Source organism: Diadema setosum, chromosome 17 (assembly GCF_964275005.1).
Source record: "Diadema setosum chromosome 17, eeDiaSeto1, whole genome shotgun sequence".
Classification (NCBI taxonomy): Eukaryota; Metazoa; Echinodermata; class Echinoidea; order Diadematoida; family Diadematidae; genus Diadema; species Diadema setosum.
Window position 1 is genome coordinate 33747269 of NC_092701.1, and position 20066 is coordinate 33767334.

At 39.0% G+C, this 20066-nt stretch overlaps 1 protein-coding gene across 1 annotated transcript in view; it reads right to left on the reverse strand.

Annotated features, from left to right (window-relative positions):
• LOC140240634 (uncharacterized) overlaps nucleotides 1-20066 on the reverse strand; it is a 48727-nt gene that overhangs the window by 24784 nt on the left and 3877 nt on the right. Inside the window, exons 5-20 of the mRNA XM_072320388.1 lie at nucleotides 18240-18693; nucleotides 17356-17562; nucleotides 16638-16757; nucleotides 15116-15315; nucleotides 14603-14687; nucleotides 14119-14337; nucleotides 13273-13386; nucleotides 12543-12794; nucleotides 11657-11845; nucleotides 9295-9476; nucleotides 8964-9144; nucleotides 8454-8579; nucleotides 7670-7801; nucleotides 6478-6600; nucleotides 5097-5345; nucleotides 4109-4237 (exon numbers count right to left, since the gene is read on the reverse strand). Coding sequence (XP_072176489.1) covers nucleotides 4109-4237; nucleotides 5097-5345; nucleotides 6478-6600; nucleotides 7670-7801; nucleotides 8454-8579; nucleotides 8964-9144; nucleotides 9295-9476; nucleotides 11657-11845; nucleotides 12543-12794; nucleotides 13273-13386; nucleotides 14119-14337; nucleotides 14603-14687; nucleotides 15116-15315; nucleotides 16638-16757; nucleotides 17356-17562; nucleotides 18240-18693 — 2962 coding nt within the window. The remainder of the gene's footprint in view (nucleotides 1-4108; nucleotides 4238-5096; nucleotides 5346-6477; nucleotides 6601-7669; nucleotides 7802-8453; nucleotides 8580-8963; nucleotides 9145-9294; nucleotides 9477-11656; nucleotides 11846-12542; nucleotides 12795-13272; nucleotides 13387-14118; nucleotides 14338-14602; nucleotides 14688-15115; nucleotides 15316-16637; nucleotides 16758-17355; nucleotides 17563-18239; nucleotides 18694-20066) is intronic.

A 20066-nucleotide genomic window follows, 5' to 3' on the forward strand; every position in this document is an offset into this window, starting at 1 on the left:
CTCTAAATTAGTACGCGCGAGTGAGCTGAAATTTGTATATGTCCTCGTCATCATCACGTATTGTTCTTATCTTTTTTTATATAAATTATTTAAATTATTAAAAATTATTTAAATAATTAGCCGAAAATTTTTATATTTCAGCTTACAAAACATGGAATTCTTGTCATTTTTTGCTTATTAAATCTCACAATTATAGTGACGACCTTATTGATAACGATTTATACCAACAAAGTGAGGACTTGAAAAAATACTCTAAATTAGTACGAGCGAGTGAGCCGAAATTTGTATATTTCTGCGTCATCATTACGTTTTTTTCTTATCTTTTTTTTTTGCGCCCCCCCCCCTCCCCCATATGTTCGAAACTGTTGGCGTCCTGTTTTGATAAAATCGGCGATCGCTTCAGAACGAATGAAATTGCAGTCGCTGCTCCGTGTAACATTTTTCCTGCTAAATATAAAATGACACAATAGACATTATCATTTTGTCCGCGTCATCGTCACGTTTTGTTTTTCTCTTCTTCTCTTTTTTTATACAAATTTTGGCGAGCGAGCGCAGCGAGCGAGCCGAAAATCTTTGTATTTCAGCTTACAAATCATGAAACTCTTGTCATTTTTTGCTTATTAAGTCTTACAATATTCTAATCAAGATATAGTGACGGCCTTATAGATAACGATTTATACCAACAAACCGAGGACTTGAAAAAATACTCTAAATTAGTACGAGCGAGTGAGCCGAAATTTGTATATTTCCGCGTCATCATTACGTTTTTTTTCTTATCTTTTTTTTTGCGCCCCCTCCCCCATATGTTCGAAACTGTTGGCGTCCTGTTTTGATAAAATCGGCGATCGCTTCAGAACGAATGAAATTGCAGTCGCTGCTCCGTGTAACATTTTTCCTGCTAAATATAAAATGACACAATAGACATTATCATTTTGTCCGCGTCATCGTCACGTTTTGTTTTTCTCTTCTTCTCTTTTTTTAAACAAATTTTGGCGAGCGAGCGCAGCGAGCGAGCCGAAATTTTTGTATTTCAGCTTACAAATCATGAAACTCTTGTCATTTTTTGCTTATTAAGTCTTACAATTCTAATCAAGATATAGTGACGGCCTTCGATAACGATTTATACCAACAAACCGAGGACTTGAAAAAATACTCTAAATTAGTACGAGCGAGTGAGCCGAAATTTGTATATTTCCGCGTCATCATTACGTCTTGTTATTATCTTGTTTGATTGGGGGTTTTTTGCGCCCCCTCCCCCCCCCCCGTATGCTCGAAACCGTTGGCGCCTTCTTTTGATCCAGTTGGCGATCGCTTCAGAACGAAAGAAATTGCAGCCGCTGCTCCGTGAAACATTTTGCCTGCTAAATATAAAATTACATGTGTGAACACAATAGACACTGTCATTTTGTCATCATCATGTTTTGTTCTTACCTTCTTTTTTATATAAATTTTGGCGAGCGAGCGCAGCGAGCGAGCCGAAAATTTTTGTATTTCAGCTCACAGAACATGGAATTTTTGTGTGAACACAATAAACATTGTCATTTTGTCCGCGTCATCATCATGTTTAGTTTTTATCTTGTTTGATTTGGTTTTCTGCCCCCCCCCCCCCCCCCCCCACCATTCTCCCTCCCCCCCCTTCCGGGTGAGTTTTTTTTTTTTTTTTTTCCTTCTTCTTCTTCTTTTCTTTTTTTTTTCTTCTTCTTCTTCGTTTTTTTTTTTTTCGTTTTTTTTTGCGCCCCCAAGGAGTGGCGCCCGGGGCACGTGCCCCCCTTGCCCCCCCCCCCCCCTAGATACGCCACTGATGGTACAATAAATCAGTATCTGCAAGAGGTAACTCACACTTCAAGAAAGCACGAGGAATATCCACGGCTTATCTATACCTTATATATACATTTTTATGTATATATATATATATATATATATATGTGTGTGTGTATATTATACACACAATAATAGATAGACATGTACTAGTACACATACTTTACATATTATATACATCTATTTATATACAAGTATGATATATCCTTCCTGAGGGTATAGACCTATATAAACTGGAATTTTCCTTGAATTAATCATTCTCTTGAAAACGGTAAGAACATCCTAACCGAAGCGTCGAGACTGGGTAGGCCCTTTTCAGCGTCACCCGAACAAAAATACCTAATACCAATATACAAATAGACACATATATGCTACAAACATATGTCTATAATGCATAACCCGTGCGCGCACTCTTGTTTCACAATATGATTAAAGTTTTGATGCTGATGCAAGCCTGCAAATGCCAGCCAGTCAAGTCGATTGAAACTGATCTAACTTATGCGGACTCAAAGAATGTTGTAACGACGACTTATATTTTGTCGAAGATGGGCAGAATATAATTCCGATTCTGTAAAAGGCCCAACATAAAGTCCAGCTATATGTTGAAGAGTATTGTCGAAGGATGCCGAGGGTCACGGAGAAATTACAGTTATCAGGCAGAAATCACGGTTAAACAAGTTTAATATGGTGAATCACTCGAACACATTTACAGGGATGATGGATTTTGAGGATGTCTCGCCCGGCACGAGAGGTGCGATGCGGTGAAGGAATTATAACTGGCTAATACAATAAGTTAACGTGACTGGGGACAGCTTCTGGACTGGTTGACTCTTTATCTCTTTCGTTGGTTACTCTCTCGCTGTTCAAACACGGGTTTCACTCTTAGCTGACAAACTCTTCACACCATCTCCCAAGCAAGTGAACTCTCCGATAAGCAAAAAGTCTGTCTTATATACCCATTTCAAACAAGTTCCTCTTGTTCGAGAAAGATAGAGAGGACCAGTCATGAAGGTCACGAGAAAGACGTTTATCGCGCTGCGGAGCTAGTATAAAGGAGAAGGACGTCTTTGAGCACACAGATGAGGAGCTCAAAATCATAGGCAAGGAGAGGATGCAAGGACAGGGGAAAGTCAAGATAAGAAGCAAGCACAAAGGGCTGAAGGACAGTGAGAGTCAAGGACGTACGGAGCAGGCTGAAAAGGCTGAAGGGCAGCGAGAGGCAAGGGCGAAGGGTAAGGGCAAGGACTCTGAAAGTCAAGACAAAGTTGAACTTAGGAGAGCAAGGCAAGAGTTCTGAAAGACAAAGCAAAGTCAAAGTGAGAAGGGACAAAGCGAAAGTTCTGAAGTGAGAGCAAGGTCAAAGCGAGGGAGGCACAGAAAGGACATGTGAAGGTCAAAAGAACAAGTGAGCACAAGGTCAAAGTGGTGAGAGCATAGCATAGACTTGTGAAGGTCAGAAGAACAAAGCAAGATTGGCAAAGAGAGAACTCCGCTGTATGCAAAGCAGTTGACATTGGGCGAACTAAACTAGAAATTTGCAATATCGTTGGCAAAACATCCTGTACATAGACTAGTACAATAAACATGAAAGCAATGAAAAACATGTAATGTTATATACATAATATTACATAAAACATCTTAATCAAAATATGCGTGACAATATTATCAAATTTTCTTCTTTCTGAAATAGGGCTACGACATCCGAGGACAATTGCATGATCAACTGGAGGCGAATTCGAGTCTACACGGCTATATTCTCGAACATGAGTTACTCTATCGGGTGCGGTTTGCTATTCCGAAGGTTGGATAATCCGAAACACACAAATTCCCTATACCTACAAAGGTTCGTTAATCCGAAAATAAAAAAAGGGTTCGTTATCCGAACGTTTGTGGCTTTATTCCAAAGGTTCGTTAATCCGAAAATGAAATAGGGTTCGCTATTTCGAAGGCTCGTTTATCCGAAAATGAAATAGGGTCCGTAACGAACCTTCGGAATAACGAGCTTTGTTTCATTTTCGGATTAACGAACCTTCGGAATAACGAACCTTATTTCACTTTCGGATTAATGAACCATCGGAATAACAAACCTTATCACATTTTCGGATTAACGAACCTTCGGAATAATGAATCTTCGGAATAACGAACCTTCGGAATAACGAACCTTCTGACTAAAGAACCTTCGGAATAACGATCCTTCGGAATAACGAACTGTAACCACTCTATCGGATATCATTTACATCTTTGAATCAAGATTTCCTCAAAGTCTAATTCCTTTCATTATGCACATTACCTTCGCATAGACCGTCGGGAGTCCTCCTGAACCCGGGGAGACACAGGCATTCGAAAGCTCCATCCGTGTTCCGACAGCTTGACCCGAACGTACAGTTGTTAGTGGTGTCACTTTCGCACTCGTCAATGTCTAGATTACATTTAAAAAAGAGGAAAAAATAAAATAAAACAAGCAAAACATAATTAGATTTGAATGAACAGCAACTGATAAAAGCAAACAAAAAAATCCAGAAAATTAGTCTCCATTATGTCAGTCTCATAGACATTGTAATTGATGCTAATGTGTATAGGACCTCAAACGGAAAGACAGAACATAAAAGTATGCTGACAAAAAGCCAAATAAACATGTCGAAAAAAAGCCAAATAAACATGTCGAAAAAACAAGGAACCAAGGGACTCCAACCTGTCATTTACATCTGCTTTCCAGGCAGCGACACTGCCACCAGGCTATCCATGGTTGCTGGCAGTGACACGTTGTAACTTGGAACAAATATCCAAGCTCCGAAATTCCGACTAATAGTCCAAGGTGGACAAGACATTAATGAAGGCTCATCGTGTCACTGACGGCAAACCACAGACAGCCTGGTGGTAGTGTCGCTGCCCGGAAAGCAGTAGATGGCAGGTTCGAGTCTCGTGGTTCCTTTTTTTTCCCCCGACATGTTTGTTAAATTATAGATTAGTAGTTGCGATCTTACAAGTTTCATTTGTAGAGGGAGACAAAATGAAGAAAATTCACACCTAACCCCCCCCCCCCCCCCCTCTGCGTAGTATTTTATTGCTTTTGGTTTTAAGAACACTTGGAAAATACTCTTGTTGCATTATATAGCGGACGGTTGGTGCCATAGTGTCGCGCACCATTTTATCCACCCAATAGCTACATCAATTGCATTCAATGAACAACAACAACAACAACAACAACAACAACAACAACAACAACAACAACAACAACATCAACAAAATGATAACGCAGTTTTCTGATTTCAGCTTACCGAAGCACATAACTCCATTTCCCGTGTAACCCTGATTGCAGTCACACCTAAAGCTCCCGGGAGTATCAGTGCAGGTGGCGACTGGACTGCACACGTCGGTGGCATTCTCGCACTCATCGATGTTGCTGCATTCGAACCCGTCCCCGATCCAGCCGTCGTCGCAAGCGCAAGTGTAGAACCCGAACCTGTTCGTACACGTGGCTTGCTCGTGACACTCGTTTACTTCCAGGTCGCGACATTCGTCTTCGTCTGCAAGAGAATTGTATTTTACATACCATTGTGCCAAATGGAGCTGTGGATACATTCGTAATCATGATTTAAAAAAAAAAAAAAAAAAAAAAAACAGCCAAGCATACCGTACATAGACCTTGGCATAAAAAAATGAGTATAAGCCTCCCTGACAGTATTGCGTTTCCTGCTAGGCATCATGTCATTATGATTACTGCGTGTATCACGACTATCACCCTACTAGGCCGTTCTACTGCTACTGAGAAAAATTGATTCAGCACTGATACATCTAATCATTATCAACTTTTATCATAAGTATTATCATAAAAGTGTCATGTCGTTGTCAATGATAACAACATTTGTTGTCATCTAAGCCATTTTGCCCAAAGTTTCTAGGATTTGAATCTCCGTATGTTACTCCTGTTTATACGTCCCTCTATTTCCTTTTCTTTTTTAAGGCGTTAGAGTACTACTTTTTCCCCAAAACTATCTTATGTTTCTCTTTTGGCATGCTACTGCCGAAGATCGCTGTCTCCGTTGTGCGTTACTATGCGTTCTTGTCTGATATTTTTGTCTTCTGTTTTTCAGTTTCGCATTTATGAAAGTGTATTCATCTGTTCATCTAATTTTCAGTGGGCTTCCAGACTTCTTCCTCTTCTTTAGTTTTTGTATTTACGATGCTTCACATTATCTTTCCATCGATGTTCTTTTCCATAGGGGCCCACATACTACAAGCTCTATCTTTAGTGGGTCCCTCCATTTTTCGCATTTTAAGCAACGGTATACATGTACTTCACTTCGATCACTTCTGTTTCTCTTTTACTATACAATGTATGATTACTATAGGTCCTCAACTGTTGTACAGTCTTTTAATTTTTACTATGTTCTATTTACTTTATTCTCTGTTATCAAAGGAAGTGAAACATATGTTTCGTCGAAAAATGAAATAAATTTTGAATTGAATTGAAAAAAAAAAAACATTTCACTAGCAAAGGAGACCGGTTTATAAAGTGCATAGATATTATAAGGCTTGCTGAGTCTTCTTTACAACACTCTCATCTGCTGGATAGCTATCAGTATCATCAATACCATAGGTTAAAACGCAGAATGAATACTGCCAGCAATAACATGACGACACATTCGAGGATCTCACCTGCACAGTTCAGAAGTCCATCGCCCACGAAACCCGCCATACACGTGCACGTGAAAGAACCGATAGTGTTGTTGCATACAGCATACTGGTTACAATGTTGGACATTCATGCATTCATTGATGTCTAAGGAAAGAAACAGAAAAAAACAAGTAGGGTAAACACAAATTATAGAAGATATTGATCATCTAAAATTCTGGTGAAAATAAACAAACGTGCGCTAAATCAGATTTAGGATTTCTCTTTTCTGTTGATATTTTGGTAATTTCTAAGTTTATGACACCTATGACATATAAGTTTCAAACAAAGAAAAGGAATTGATTTAGGTTTGAGAAAATTGAGGAATGAAAATGTAAAAAAATCCGACAACACATTAACAAATTGCACATATAGCATGTATAGGTGTGTGCTTACAAAGATAACAAATATAGACACACTGAGGTATATATGAAGAGTTTGTTTGCAAAAACCGATAAGTCCATTTTTGAAGATTTTGAAGTACGGTCTCTGTCATAAAGTACAAAATAATACCTTTTAAATGATATATTGGTCACTACATATGAAGGTACATTTTTGAAGTTATGGTCAAAAGAAGCAAAAATGTTCTTATTATTCTCTTTATTTTTCTTGACCTTTAATCGCAAATATCTCCGTTTGGCAAATATGGACTTATCGGTTTTTGCAAACAAACTCTTCATATCTTTTCTCCATGGTACATATCTACCTATTTTTATATATTCCCTAGGTATGATTATAATATGTATCAAGTTTGTGTTGAGGACAGAATGGCAATACAATATGAAATTTACAACAACATAATCGAGCATTAAGTGTAATCAAAATGCATAAATATCCTTAAAACCATGTGTGAAATGCATGTCAATTCAACTCGACAAAAGTTTTGTCGAGTTTTGTGCCAGTGTTTGAACTATTAAGACTCTGCTTTTCATCTCGAGAAAATATAAAATCGTAAGTATCAAACTTATTCAGTTAAGATTATAAAAAAAATCTAAGTCATGACGTTCTACAGGGATCATATTGATTCTTGAACTTTCTGTATAAAAAAGATTACCATGAAACTGTATTACATCGATACCATGATTCTTTGGTTTCAGCATTCACATGCACTTCGGCATACATAGAATACAGCCCAGAGTTCACCTGTTCTAAAATAGCAAATACTATAGTATGTTACCTTCACAAGAAGCCTCGTTTCCTCCGGTTCCCTGGTATCCAGGAATGCAAGAGCAATTGAAGGACCCGGCTGTATTAACACACACACTGTTGTTTCCACAGTTATGCATATCCAATACGCATTCATCGATATCTGTTGGCACAGAATGACAACAAATAATTGTTATACTCTTATCGGTAAGCGTATTCTTCAAAATCTGTCCAAGAAATGTGGTGCATCCATCACAGTACACATACAATTGTGTTCCCACGTCCTATAATTATTATGAATATGACTGGAAAAGAAAACAGATCAAATATTTTCTTTCATACTTCATTATTATAGGCCTACAATATCATACAAATATATTTTGTCTTGAAAGTTCCTGGTTAAAATTGTGGGCAGATGTGACTCCAAATAACACTATTCACCGAGGGGCGCAGTTGAAAATTCAGATGGTCACGTGAAACCTTTTCAACCACTCACTGCAAGATGAATTTTGATCCGATATCTGTTTTATGTACGTTAATTATCTTTCTGTTTACTTTTCAGAGTAATGTGACACTTTGCGTCAACTAAACCTGTACCTGGCACTGCATTTGACTATAATGCGTTTTAACATTTTGAAATCTTTAGAGGGAGTGAAAAAAAAAGCAACAAACAGGGAACTTTAATTCATTTCAACCAAAGAAGTAGTCAAGGACTTACAATGAGAATGATTTATAACAAATATAGTGACATTATCAGAAGTGATTGAAATTTAGAAAGTGAGAGACGGTATGTCATTGTTTCCTAAGGTACATACCTCTGCACGTCCGTCTATCCAGATTCAATGTATACCCGTCATAACACAGACACTGATACGAACCCAAAGTATTCTCGCATATCTGTTCGCAGTCATTGAGTGTTTGATTGGAGCATTCATTCAAGTCTGTTGGAAACAACCAAACATAGAGAATACGTCATCAGAACTTGATATTACATGTCCTCAGTAGTTACCGAAATTGTTATCATTATGTACGTCGCTATCATAAAAGTGACAACATCATACATTTCAAAATTGTACGGATTATCTCCTCTTCAGGTTCACATGAAGAAAAGGAGACTCCAAAGATACTGAAGGCGTTTTAAACTCGATTCGCCTCCGAGGGACATTTTTATGCAGAAGAGCAGTCGTACAGACATCCAACCAAAACGTATGGACAAAAACAAAACAAAACAAAACAAAACAAAACAAAACGCATGTCTGTGTATTCTGCATTCTCTTCGTATAAAATCATTTGTATGTATTTCGTAAACCATTCGGGGGTATTACCGTAGCAGTTGAATCCATCACCGATTAGATTGGGCGGACAGTTCCCGCAACTGGGCTCAGTGCTTGGGGGGCTTTGGTCGATACAGATCACGCCTTCGAAGCACGGGTCTCCTGCACACGAGTCTATATCGAGCTGACAGTGGTCTCCAGACCAGCCGGCCGTGCAGTTGCACGTGACCACCTAGAACAAGAAGTCAGAATGTCACGTGTTAATTCTAATGTTATCTTTGTGGACTGAGAACAAAAACAATTTCTACCTTTCAAAATAGGCAATGCTTGGGCTTGTGAGCAACGACTTCGTCAGTTTCGCTGCTTTAGTAGATTTACTCACGGCAAATCTGTTCTCGATGAGATCTTCCCCCTCGGCTTCGGTTTCAAAGTCACAAATGCCATTGTTTTCACACAGGCAGACCTTGACAAGGATTGAGACTGAGGATTGGACCAATCCGTCACTGGCCACCACGTCCAGAGTAATCCTGTCCGTGTTTGCTGGAGTCCAGACAAGGCGACCATCTGGGTGATCATACGGGATTGACACGTAGAATGCATCAGTCAACAAATTACATAATTATATTTTGTAAGATCTTTTCATCACATTGTATAAAAGAGCATAGCTTATTGCTTAGCCGGTATTGGACAGACTGGGTAGAGCTGCTTAAAGTCATCGAATCTGTATGAAATCGGAAAATTAAACAAGGCAAGTGCCAAATTGTGTCTCGCCCATTCGCGTACAAGGAATTAACATTTTTATAACTCCCAGAAGTTAATTGACCTGCTTATGACCTTTGACCTTGTGGTGACCTTCAACACCCCAAGGGACATTTACCATCCGAATTTGGTCACAAAGGGACAAAGGAATAAAAAGTAATGAGCCATAATCGAAACGCGCCATAAAAACTTAACATTGGGTCCTAAAAATTTGTTGACCCCTTTCTGTGATCTTTGACCTTGTGATGACCTTTAATCCCCAAGGGACATCTACCATCCAAGTTTGGTCACAAACGGACATAGGGATCAAAAGTTATGAGCCACAATCAAAACACGCCCTAAAAACATAACATTGGGCCCTTAAAGTTTGTTGACCTCTGTCTGTGACCTTTGACCTTGTGACGACCTTCACCTCCCCAAGGGACATCTTCCATCCAAGTTTGGTCACAAACGGACAAAGGGATCAAATGTTATGAGCCATAAACGAAATGCGCCCTAAAAACTTAACATTGGGCCCTAAAAGTTCGTTGACCCCTGTCTGTGACCTTTGACCTTGAGGTAACCTTCAACTTCCCAAGAGACAGCTACCATCACCCAAGTTTGATTGCCATTGTAGCAACATGTGCTGAGTTACATGTGATAAAAGAGTCTTGCAAGTAAACTTTAACGTATGACCTCAAATAACCTTTGACCTTTAGGTGACCTCTTACGGCACCATAACATGAAGGTACCCCCAGTGCATCCATCACCCAAGTTTGATTGCCATTGCAGCAACATGTGTCGAGTTACGTGGGATAAGATAGGCTTGCAAGTAAACTTTAACGTACGACCTCAAATGACCTTTGACCTTATCCTGTGACCTCCAACGGCACCATAACATGAAGGTACCCCCAGTGCATCTATGACCCAAGTTAGGTTGTAATCCAAGCAATTTATGTGAAGTTATTTGTCAAAAGAGAGTCTTGCAGGTAAACTTTAACATAGAAAAGAGAGTCTTGCACATACTCTTTAATATATGACCTCAAATGACCTTTGACATCATCACATGACCTCCGACAAGACCATAACATGAAGATACCCCTAGTGCTTCTATCACCCAAGTGTGGCTACCATTGCTGTAACAGTTGCCAAGTTATGCATCATAAGAGAGTCTTGTAGGTAAACTTTAACATTTGTGACGGACGACGGAAGGACGACGGACGGACGCCATTTGGATCCCTTAGTCTCGCCTTCACCTCCGGTGGGCGAGACAATTATAAAAATGGGCCGATTAGCAGAATAAACAGCAACTTCAATCCTCGGAAATATGAGGAAAGAAAATGATTACTTTACAAAATTGGCGATTTAGAGGAAATATTCTAACCAAGGTGTACCCCAGATTGAAGAATTTGAATTCTTGCAAATGCAAAATATCACTTAATGCTTAATTCCTCGTGTAAAGTTGGGAACACTCCCTCCCACACCGTACCAAGCGCTTAGATTCTCAGTAAATGAGAATATTAAGTTACAATATTTTTCTTTTGCCATTTATATGAATAAACAACGTATCTTCTTACTTTTTGGTTTGAAAATTTTTCCACAGATTTCTCCAAAAGTGTCCGCAAGACGGTTTGATTTCAATTGTAATAATCCATCTCTACTCTGACGCTGCGCTTCGATGATACATTTCCAAAAAATGGAGGATAAAGCAGCAAAAACGCATAACTTCAGCTGTATGTAGTGCTCTTTATTTGTTCCTCATTTTTCAGCTGTGCTGGTTGAATGTTTGACAAGGCAAAAAAAAAAGTTATCCCATAATGATGCAGTAAGATAATGCAATCATAATTTTCTCAACAGAGCAGCGAGTGGACAACAATAATGATCCAATTACATCTCATCTTATACGGAAGTAAAATCAAGTTAAAACAATTCTAGGAAACTATGCACAACAATTCAAAATAAACTATGTTGACGAAAAAAAAAAATATTCATTATAAGAACCTGACCATCATCAATGGACGAATTCTGTGGAGAGGTGCCGTTCAGTGAAAACGTGATGGTGTCATTGTTTGGATCAAAAGCTGTGATCAGAAGGACGTAGGTTTCTCCTACTACAACGTGAAGCGTATTATTGGCCATCAATGCCCCCGTAGCGCTGAGTTCTTGGATGTCCGTGATTTCCGGGGGAAAGTTATCTGATTCGATGAACAAAATAATGAAGATGAAAGTAGTGATGTATACACTGTGTACGGAGTTTCATGGCAAAAAAGGGCTAAGCTTCATTTTTAAAATCAAGTCCATTATCGTTTAGAACGAAATACACTATGTATAAACTTTCTCATAATACCTCACTTCTACCATAACAGGGAACATTTTTTGAAATTATAACTAGAAATATTCCGTACTTCCTTTCATAATCTGTTTTTTAGCAGCTTCAATCATAAATATCTCAACTAAATTAGAATAAAGATAACTCGTTCTGCAATGAAAACTTCTCATGTGAATTTTATATTAATGTCTTTAATCTCATTTCAGCTGTCGGGAAAAACAGGGAAATCTTATAGTGAAAAGCAAACTTGATTCAGGATGTCGTCACTATCAAGTACATTGTACAGTATAACTTGTCATATCATTATATACAAAGTGGGTATGAGACAATCGGCGGTGCTGCTTTTTTTCAGTTGCCTGAAAATCCAATGTAAATGCAAGGTGCATTTTTGCCAAAATAGGTTTACAAAGTTATTTCACAACCACATTTCTTTAAAAAAGAAAAAAAAATGTATCATCGTCTCAATTAGAAATCGAAAGAAGCTGTCTTTTGTAAGTCTGACTTGTAAGTCAACGTAAAATCATTGCTTTTGGGAGTAGTGACAAATCTACTTTGTCCCTTACTAAGACTTTGCTCGTCTGCCTCCCGTTTAGCACCAATATCCAACGAGTTTGCCCCAAGCTCCGGCCCCACCGCCAAGTAATCAAAGAGACACGACCTATCGTCTCCACACAATTCTAGGGCAGCGTTCCTTTCCTCTGTTGACGCGCCAGCCAGGAGTTCGTCCAAAAACTGGGGCACGAAGTCAGGATCGTTGTAATCGTCCCATGAGTTGTTTCCGTAATCGAACAGGGACTCGTCCGCACTGACTGTCCCTACATTGACAAGAATCAAAATTCAAAAAAGGGAACACCCAAAATTTAGAACAAAAAGATGGAAGTAATCTTAAAGGAAGCAAGTGAACATAGAAGGATGAATTTCAGATTACTGTGAATGTCGAAAGATTTTGCGAAGTTGTGTTGTTTTACCTAGGCCGTATCCACTATCGAAAACTATGAATGGCGTCCGCCAGCCACTTGTATACTGTGCCTCAAAGCGTACGCTTATCGATAGCGGTTGATTCCGGTCGAGATTGTTTGCTTTGTTTGTTTGGGTTTTTTTTTTTTTGCTACATGTATGCTTAATACTTAGAGAATAGTGATAGAGCTGTACACAATATTCGTTACGGGGATTCTCGAATCCACGGTGTTCTGATGATACCAGATCCTATTACTACTTCCACAAAAGTAGCTTTCCGGCGTAAAAGTTATTAAGCTAAGTAAGGTTGTAAGAAACAATGCAGTGACGACTTACATGATTTTCCAAACTCAAAGATTTCCGCCTCTGAAAGGTTCTTGCCTTCCTCCGGTTGCAGAATGGTTCCATTCCTAAGTAGAAAGTCGTCGGATGGATCGCCGTTCCACAAACCTATGAAAAACAGTAATACGTTGTTCTTGTCAGTAAAATGCCTGTTGGCTTCTTTGACAATTTTCATATCATCGCATGCAGGGAAGCACCGGTCCTGATCACATGAAGTGTTACTTATTTGTGTAGTTGATTTTTCCCGCTAAAATCTTAGTAGCTATAGGGCTAAATTACATGCTTTGCTGGAAAATTACCTTCAGTAAGCTCCTCTCACCTCCCTCCGATTTTTTGCGACATCCGAAGATTGTCGTTGATTATATTTTTTTTCTTCAGATTTTCATATTTTTTTCATATCATATATTTCATATGCAGATATAGAAATCTATGGTGCTACAACATATTTGTAACTTGTCCGCAAAAGATAACTATGAACACGATGAATATAGGTAATGTTGCTTTTCCTAATATTCTCAGTCATAGTCACTCTCGGGAATCACTGAAAGTCAGGAGACCGTCTATTATACATTTTTGTATCAAAGTACTCTAGTCGAGTGCTGGTCTTGATCAGACTTATAATGTGTTTTCTTACTTGGCGCATATCATCATCTATAGCTTCATTTTGCACAGCTTAGTCTCTAAGACTTAAACGAACGACATGTCTAATAAGGACAAAATATATAAGGGCGTACCTATTTAGTGCAGAACCCTTTGGGAATTGTGTCAAAATTGTTGTTGCGTCCCTAACGGTTGTTTTTGCCTGAAAAATGTAAACGAAAAGGGTCAATACCGACATACCAAGTAAACCTCGTCCAACACCAAGCCCTGCATACTCCGAGGGCCCGTACATTGTTAAATCCAGTATTCCGTTTTGAAATGTGACTTTAAACGAAGACAGGATTTGCGTTGGACTCAAGAAGACAGCCGTGATGTCCGTGCCATTGGTCGCCCCACTTTCGGTGGTGTTATCATTGTCGACTGATAAGGCAAACAGTTCATCAGCCGAATCGTACCCTTCTGTGAGAAAGGCAAGGAATTAGAAATTCAGGTAATGAATAGTTTTATCTCTATAACAACTGCGATGGTAGTGAAGGGAATGATGATGATATTTACTATAGTAATTGTATTTTTTTTCGCAGTCTAAGCAATTAACACGCTGTTTTACACATTCATAATTTATTTACATAATGCGTACTTCATACTGATTTTTTTTCTGTCTAATGCGGTCAAATGCTGTCGTCCAAATATAAACAAGTTTCAATATTATTGTCTGAAGCCTTACCTTCTCGCAGAGTTTCAAGATCCACGCTTGAATCATTCACTTTGACCTGCATCTCCGTCCGATTAGCGTTGAGGGTTACTTGAAGCTGTCAAAAGTTCGACCATAAAAAAAAAATGAATAAGACACTGTAAGATGACTCGAAGAACGCAAAGACATGACAATATCAGTCAACGACAGCTAAAAACTTTGGCAACCGTTGGTATAGATCATTTGTGATTGAACTCTCTGAAAAGAAAACGACTGACAGAAACAATAATTGTAACAATTTACCCTATACCGTTAATCCTATTCTTGTTGTTGATGCGTACTTATTAGCCACAAATGATATTTAACAAATATAGAAGAATCAACATCCTACTTTGTCACTGCAGATAACAAAACTTGCGTGTTTCTTCCTGCAAGATATACTATGCATTTTCGTAAGGATTTGAGACTAAAGATAGAAAGTGAAACAGAACATTGTCGCTTGGAACAGGTGCAAATAATAAAGACACGTTAGGATTTCATAATTACAGTTGTAATTCCTTGAGTGGCAGCAAAGCCTATGAAGACTGTTCCGGAATTATCTCTTTCTCCAACCGCTTTCCCGGTCCTCGCCTGAAGCTGAAACGGGTCGCCATTGGTGTACTCCAGCATAACATATTCCCCCAGGCCGTTGAAGGTGTATGATTTCCCGTCGAGTGTATTTATGTGAGGATCACCGAAAAACCAGGCTGAAGGGAATCAATTCAAACAATGACAGTTTTCTTGTATACCAATGTGTAGAACTTACGCCCCTTTTCCGAGACAATGTATTTGTCACCATTGCATACTTAAGAATGACAGTGCTTACCATTTTTACTCCTTCATCACCAATTTGAACAAAAACTCAATACGTTCAACAAAAAATATGGCTATGGCTGTCTTAAAAGACTGTGTGTGTTTGTGTAAGAGTGTGAATACAAGCTGTCATTGATCTGAATTCTGAATAATAATTCTGAGTTCGTCATTTATCTATTGCAAAGGCAAATGTTGTGTTTATGATGCAATTCCTAATTCATCATAATGTTGTGTTTTGTTGGAAAAAGAAGAATGAAAATAAATAAATTGAACTGAATTAGACTGGTAAAGCGTTTGTAGCTGTGCTATCGTATACGAGGACCTACCGTCAGGTATATCTTCAGATAGCAGTCATTCAAATGATATTCCGTGAACATTTTACCTATTTCTTTACATTCATCGTCTAAATGGTGATCAGTTTGAACATGAGAAAAAAAATATAAACGCATGCATTGATATCACTACCATCATGATGAAACTCCCGTCTTTTACGAGGTATTGATTCCGATGCTGATCATACCTAACCCAACCATCTCATATCTTATATTGGGCATGGGAGGATAATATTATTATCCTCCCATGCCCTATCCACCCTGACATCGAGAAGTTTCACTTGCTAACGTTATGGTGTGTGCATGTGTGCAGGGAGGGTACAACCCTTGTGTGTGTGTGTGCGTGTGTGTGTGTGTTTGTGTGTGTAATGGTAAAATAATTACATCTAGGCGGGATCCGACTACTGCGCAATCAACTTGCGGGGTACCGCATTTTGATCAAGGAGTATCAAGGTTCGTGCCTTCTCTGTTACGTATAAAAATCACCACCAACAAGATCATGAAATCAACACAAGCAGTATCCAAAAGGTTATTATGATCACAATTTAACTTAGCATTGCTGTCGTTATTTCAGACGTGTATTTCAAAAAAAAAAAAACAAACAAAACAAACAAAACGCAAACATACAAAATAACGGTCTTTGCATTTTGGTTCTCTTAACAACAACAACAACAACAACAACAACAACAACAACAACAACAGAAATCTCGGTCATGTACTGTAGTTATTTGGTAAGCCATTATCAAAAGGTAAAGTTCTGTACAGGAAATATGAACACATGTAACAAAACATCATAGAATGATCCTACTTATGAAGCGCTGAAGTTCGTCAAAACTGATGATGCATCACAGAAGAGAGGAATAAAGTTGCACGGGAATAAGTACCTAAGAATGGAAGTCTGTAGTTTCGACAGTGAGACGGTGGCCTTTTCCTTTCATAGAGATTGCAGAATGAAGCGCTGCGTGAACGACTGCAGCAGAAATATCTTGGGAATACGTCGGCGTCTGTACAAAAGGAAAATGTGAAAGACGTATACGGCTTCAATAGAACCAAGTATGGCGCCTTATAAACCGTAATTATGACCTAATACACGCATCAAGCATTGTCCTAGGTAGGTCATCTCTCTGTATAATATCTTATAGCATAGCTCTCCTATAGGACTTTCTAGGGTGATTGAAGTATAAAAGGTGTGTGTATCACAGACGAATATGGCGCGCCATTTGCCCAATAATCCGGGTATGAATAAGTTTATCCCCGATAAACTCAGTTTATCAGTCGACAAACTTTTCGAGAGAAAGTGTCAAAAGAAAAACTCAGTTTCAAGTGGAAACTAAAGTTATCTTGATAATCTTAGCTTTTGCTCAATAAATAGCGTTTTTCTCGGCAAATTGCAAGCCATAAATGAACAAAAAAAGAAGGGAAAAAATTCGACTCTTGTACCTCATAGAAACACATTATACTATAACACAACGAATTCCATAATTTGCTTTTGTTCTATCCCCTGTTGTTCTGGAGAAAGAGAGAGAGGGAGAGAGGGGAAGAGAGATGGAGAAGGAGGAATAGAGGAAGAGAGGAGGAGGAGGAGGAGGGGGAGGGACTTACAAATCCACCTAAGTCTCTGATCTTGTCTCCAAACCCCATTTCTTGGCATTTCCGATTGATAGTGACTGGACAGCCAGAAGGTGAAGTATCCCCGGAATAGCCCCCAGTGTGAATACGTGCATCGGAATGCCCCACTTCCAAAGGGAGGGAAAACCGGCTGCACGCATCTCGTAGCGAAAGGGAAAAACAGGGGGAGGTAGAACGAGACTGTCATGGACAAAAAAGGGAAAAAAAGATTAGTGGTAGAAATCATTTTAGCTTTGTGATAAACTAGTTAGCTACAATACCTGCTAGTTACTGAAGTAAACATGTGTTTACCAATTAAACATATTGATGATACTTTTATTTTATTTTCATTATAAGGTATATAGTATTGTCTCAAACAATTATCATGTAGTGTGATCATACGAGTTGCGATGGTAATGTATTTGATAATAAGACTATATTATACAAACAACGTATTGGAGGGCTGCGTTTGCGAACCCATTAAGCTGGAATGTGTCTTTCAGGTAAAGGAATACAGAAATACATAGTTCTTTACGGCTATTATCCAGAGCAAATAACGCTAGACAAATCTACATGGTTTTCATAACAAAAAACCCCGTTTCGATAGGAGAAGAAGTTTCGATAAAGACAGGAGAGTTGTCTTCACTTCACTTCACCTCAACGGAGTTCATTTGAAACAACATGATCCACTCAGCTTTACTAAACTCAACTCACGCTATAATACGTGGACCCAATGTCATTAATTAAACTCGTCACCCTCGACATAAGAGACAGAAACAAAATTACATATCATTCATTGCCTTGGCGGCATATTCATAATATTAGACAGAGAAAGAGATAGGAATTGGAAAGGAGAAGGGTAGAGATTTATATCATACAAGGTCTGTTGAAGCCTGGCAAAAGGTCCGGCGGGACGTTCGGCTGTTGTGAAACATGCGCAAAGTTGCATCCCGTGAACCGGACGTCCAATATGGCTTGCAACAATGAACACGGACACGGCTGCACTCCATCGAGGGAAGGTGTTGGCTCCGAATTATACCAATTTAAGCAGTACGCCCTCGGATTGATGTAGTACGGAGGATTTGAATCCAGTTGGTATATGTATCTTCCCAGTAAACCGGTTGTTCCGTTAAGCTGGTCAGGTCGGTAGCTCCTGAACAAGTCATCAGTACTTGGAAACTCATTACGCCAGTTGCCATCGATGCTATAACCTATCCGAGCCGGCTTGTCCTCCTCCGAATTAGGTTCCCACATCATACTTCCCTCTTGAAAATTCAGTAGTATTACAGTGTGGACATCATTAGTCAGGAGAATGGCTTGGTACGTACTTGTCTGAAAAGAAAAGAAAAACTTTATATACTACATAATGCGATATACCACAGAATTGCTGTAGTGCGGTCACTTGTAAGGTTGTCTTTGATGGTCGGAACATGGAGCTACTAACTCTGTTAGTAGCTCCATGGTCGGAATGATAACTTTAATAATTATAGCCTACGATCACAAGTGAGCGCAATTCCACTTTCCAAATCCTGTGCTACCGAGGGTGGCTTACGAAGCAACGACAGAGAAAGGCAACTTTTTCTGCATCATCTAATACACATAAAATACATGAAAACTCAAAAAGTAGTGAGATACCCCTGCTGGAAAGAACACAAAGCAACACAATTTGAAACACAGTATAATATTTCTTGGCACTGTGATAAATTGAAGCGTTTTAAACAATGTGAACGCTATGTGTATCAACAATGTGAAATTTCTGCAAACACACACACACTGAAGACAGTGTGATATAATCTTCACACACACTGTTAAATTTGAGCGTTTTCACATTGTCGATTATACAGTATGAGTATGTATGATTATATACGCGAAATTCTTTCGCATAAATAATAATCTATTACCTAATCATGTAGCCGACCATAAACTGTATTGACTGTTCACCTGTACCTCAGTAAGAAAATATTTTGTCATGCCTCGATAATCATAGATACAGGTGAAGTTCAAAATGTGTAAACCTTTAATAAAAGCAGACAGACCTCTCCTTTCCTTTCTCCTTTCAATTATCCTATCTCTAACCATGTTCAGACGTATTTCTAGTCGGAGTAAAATTTTATGGCGCAGCAATTAAAATTCAAATTCATACTCTATTCATACTCTTACCACGACCCTGTGTCCACACGACGGTCGTGGGAAGAAACCCCGACCAATTTACAACGGCCTTCGTGGGGATCATCGTGGAGGCTCGGTGTAACCTTTGGAAGTGGTAGCGCCGCGCACGTTGACCATAATTACGATTGTTTTGTTGTTGTTGTTGTTTTTTGTTTTACCAGCGGCATTTGTCTTTTCCATACTCTTGTTGATGGGAATTTCTGAGCAATAGCTTCTTCGTCGCGATCGACTAGGTTAGAATTGCACTACACGTGCACGTGTACTGCAAAATGTCAACATTGCGATTTGACCCCGGAAGTTTTACCTAATGCAATAATAGAAATCAAACTCGGGAGGCAGTCATTTAGGAGGAACAATTATAAGTCAGTTCATAGTTTCAATCTGAGCATGCGCAGAAAAAGGTCATGGCATACCTTCTCTTGAAATGGATTTGGAATGACGTAGTCGAAACCTAGTTGGGGCTTCATGACAACCGTGTTTTCAATAAATCAGGTGCAGATTGGTATTTACAGGTAAACGTGCATGAGTCTTTTTAA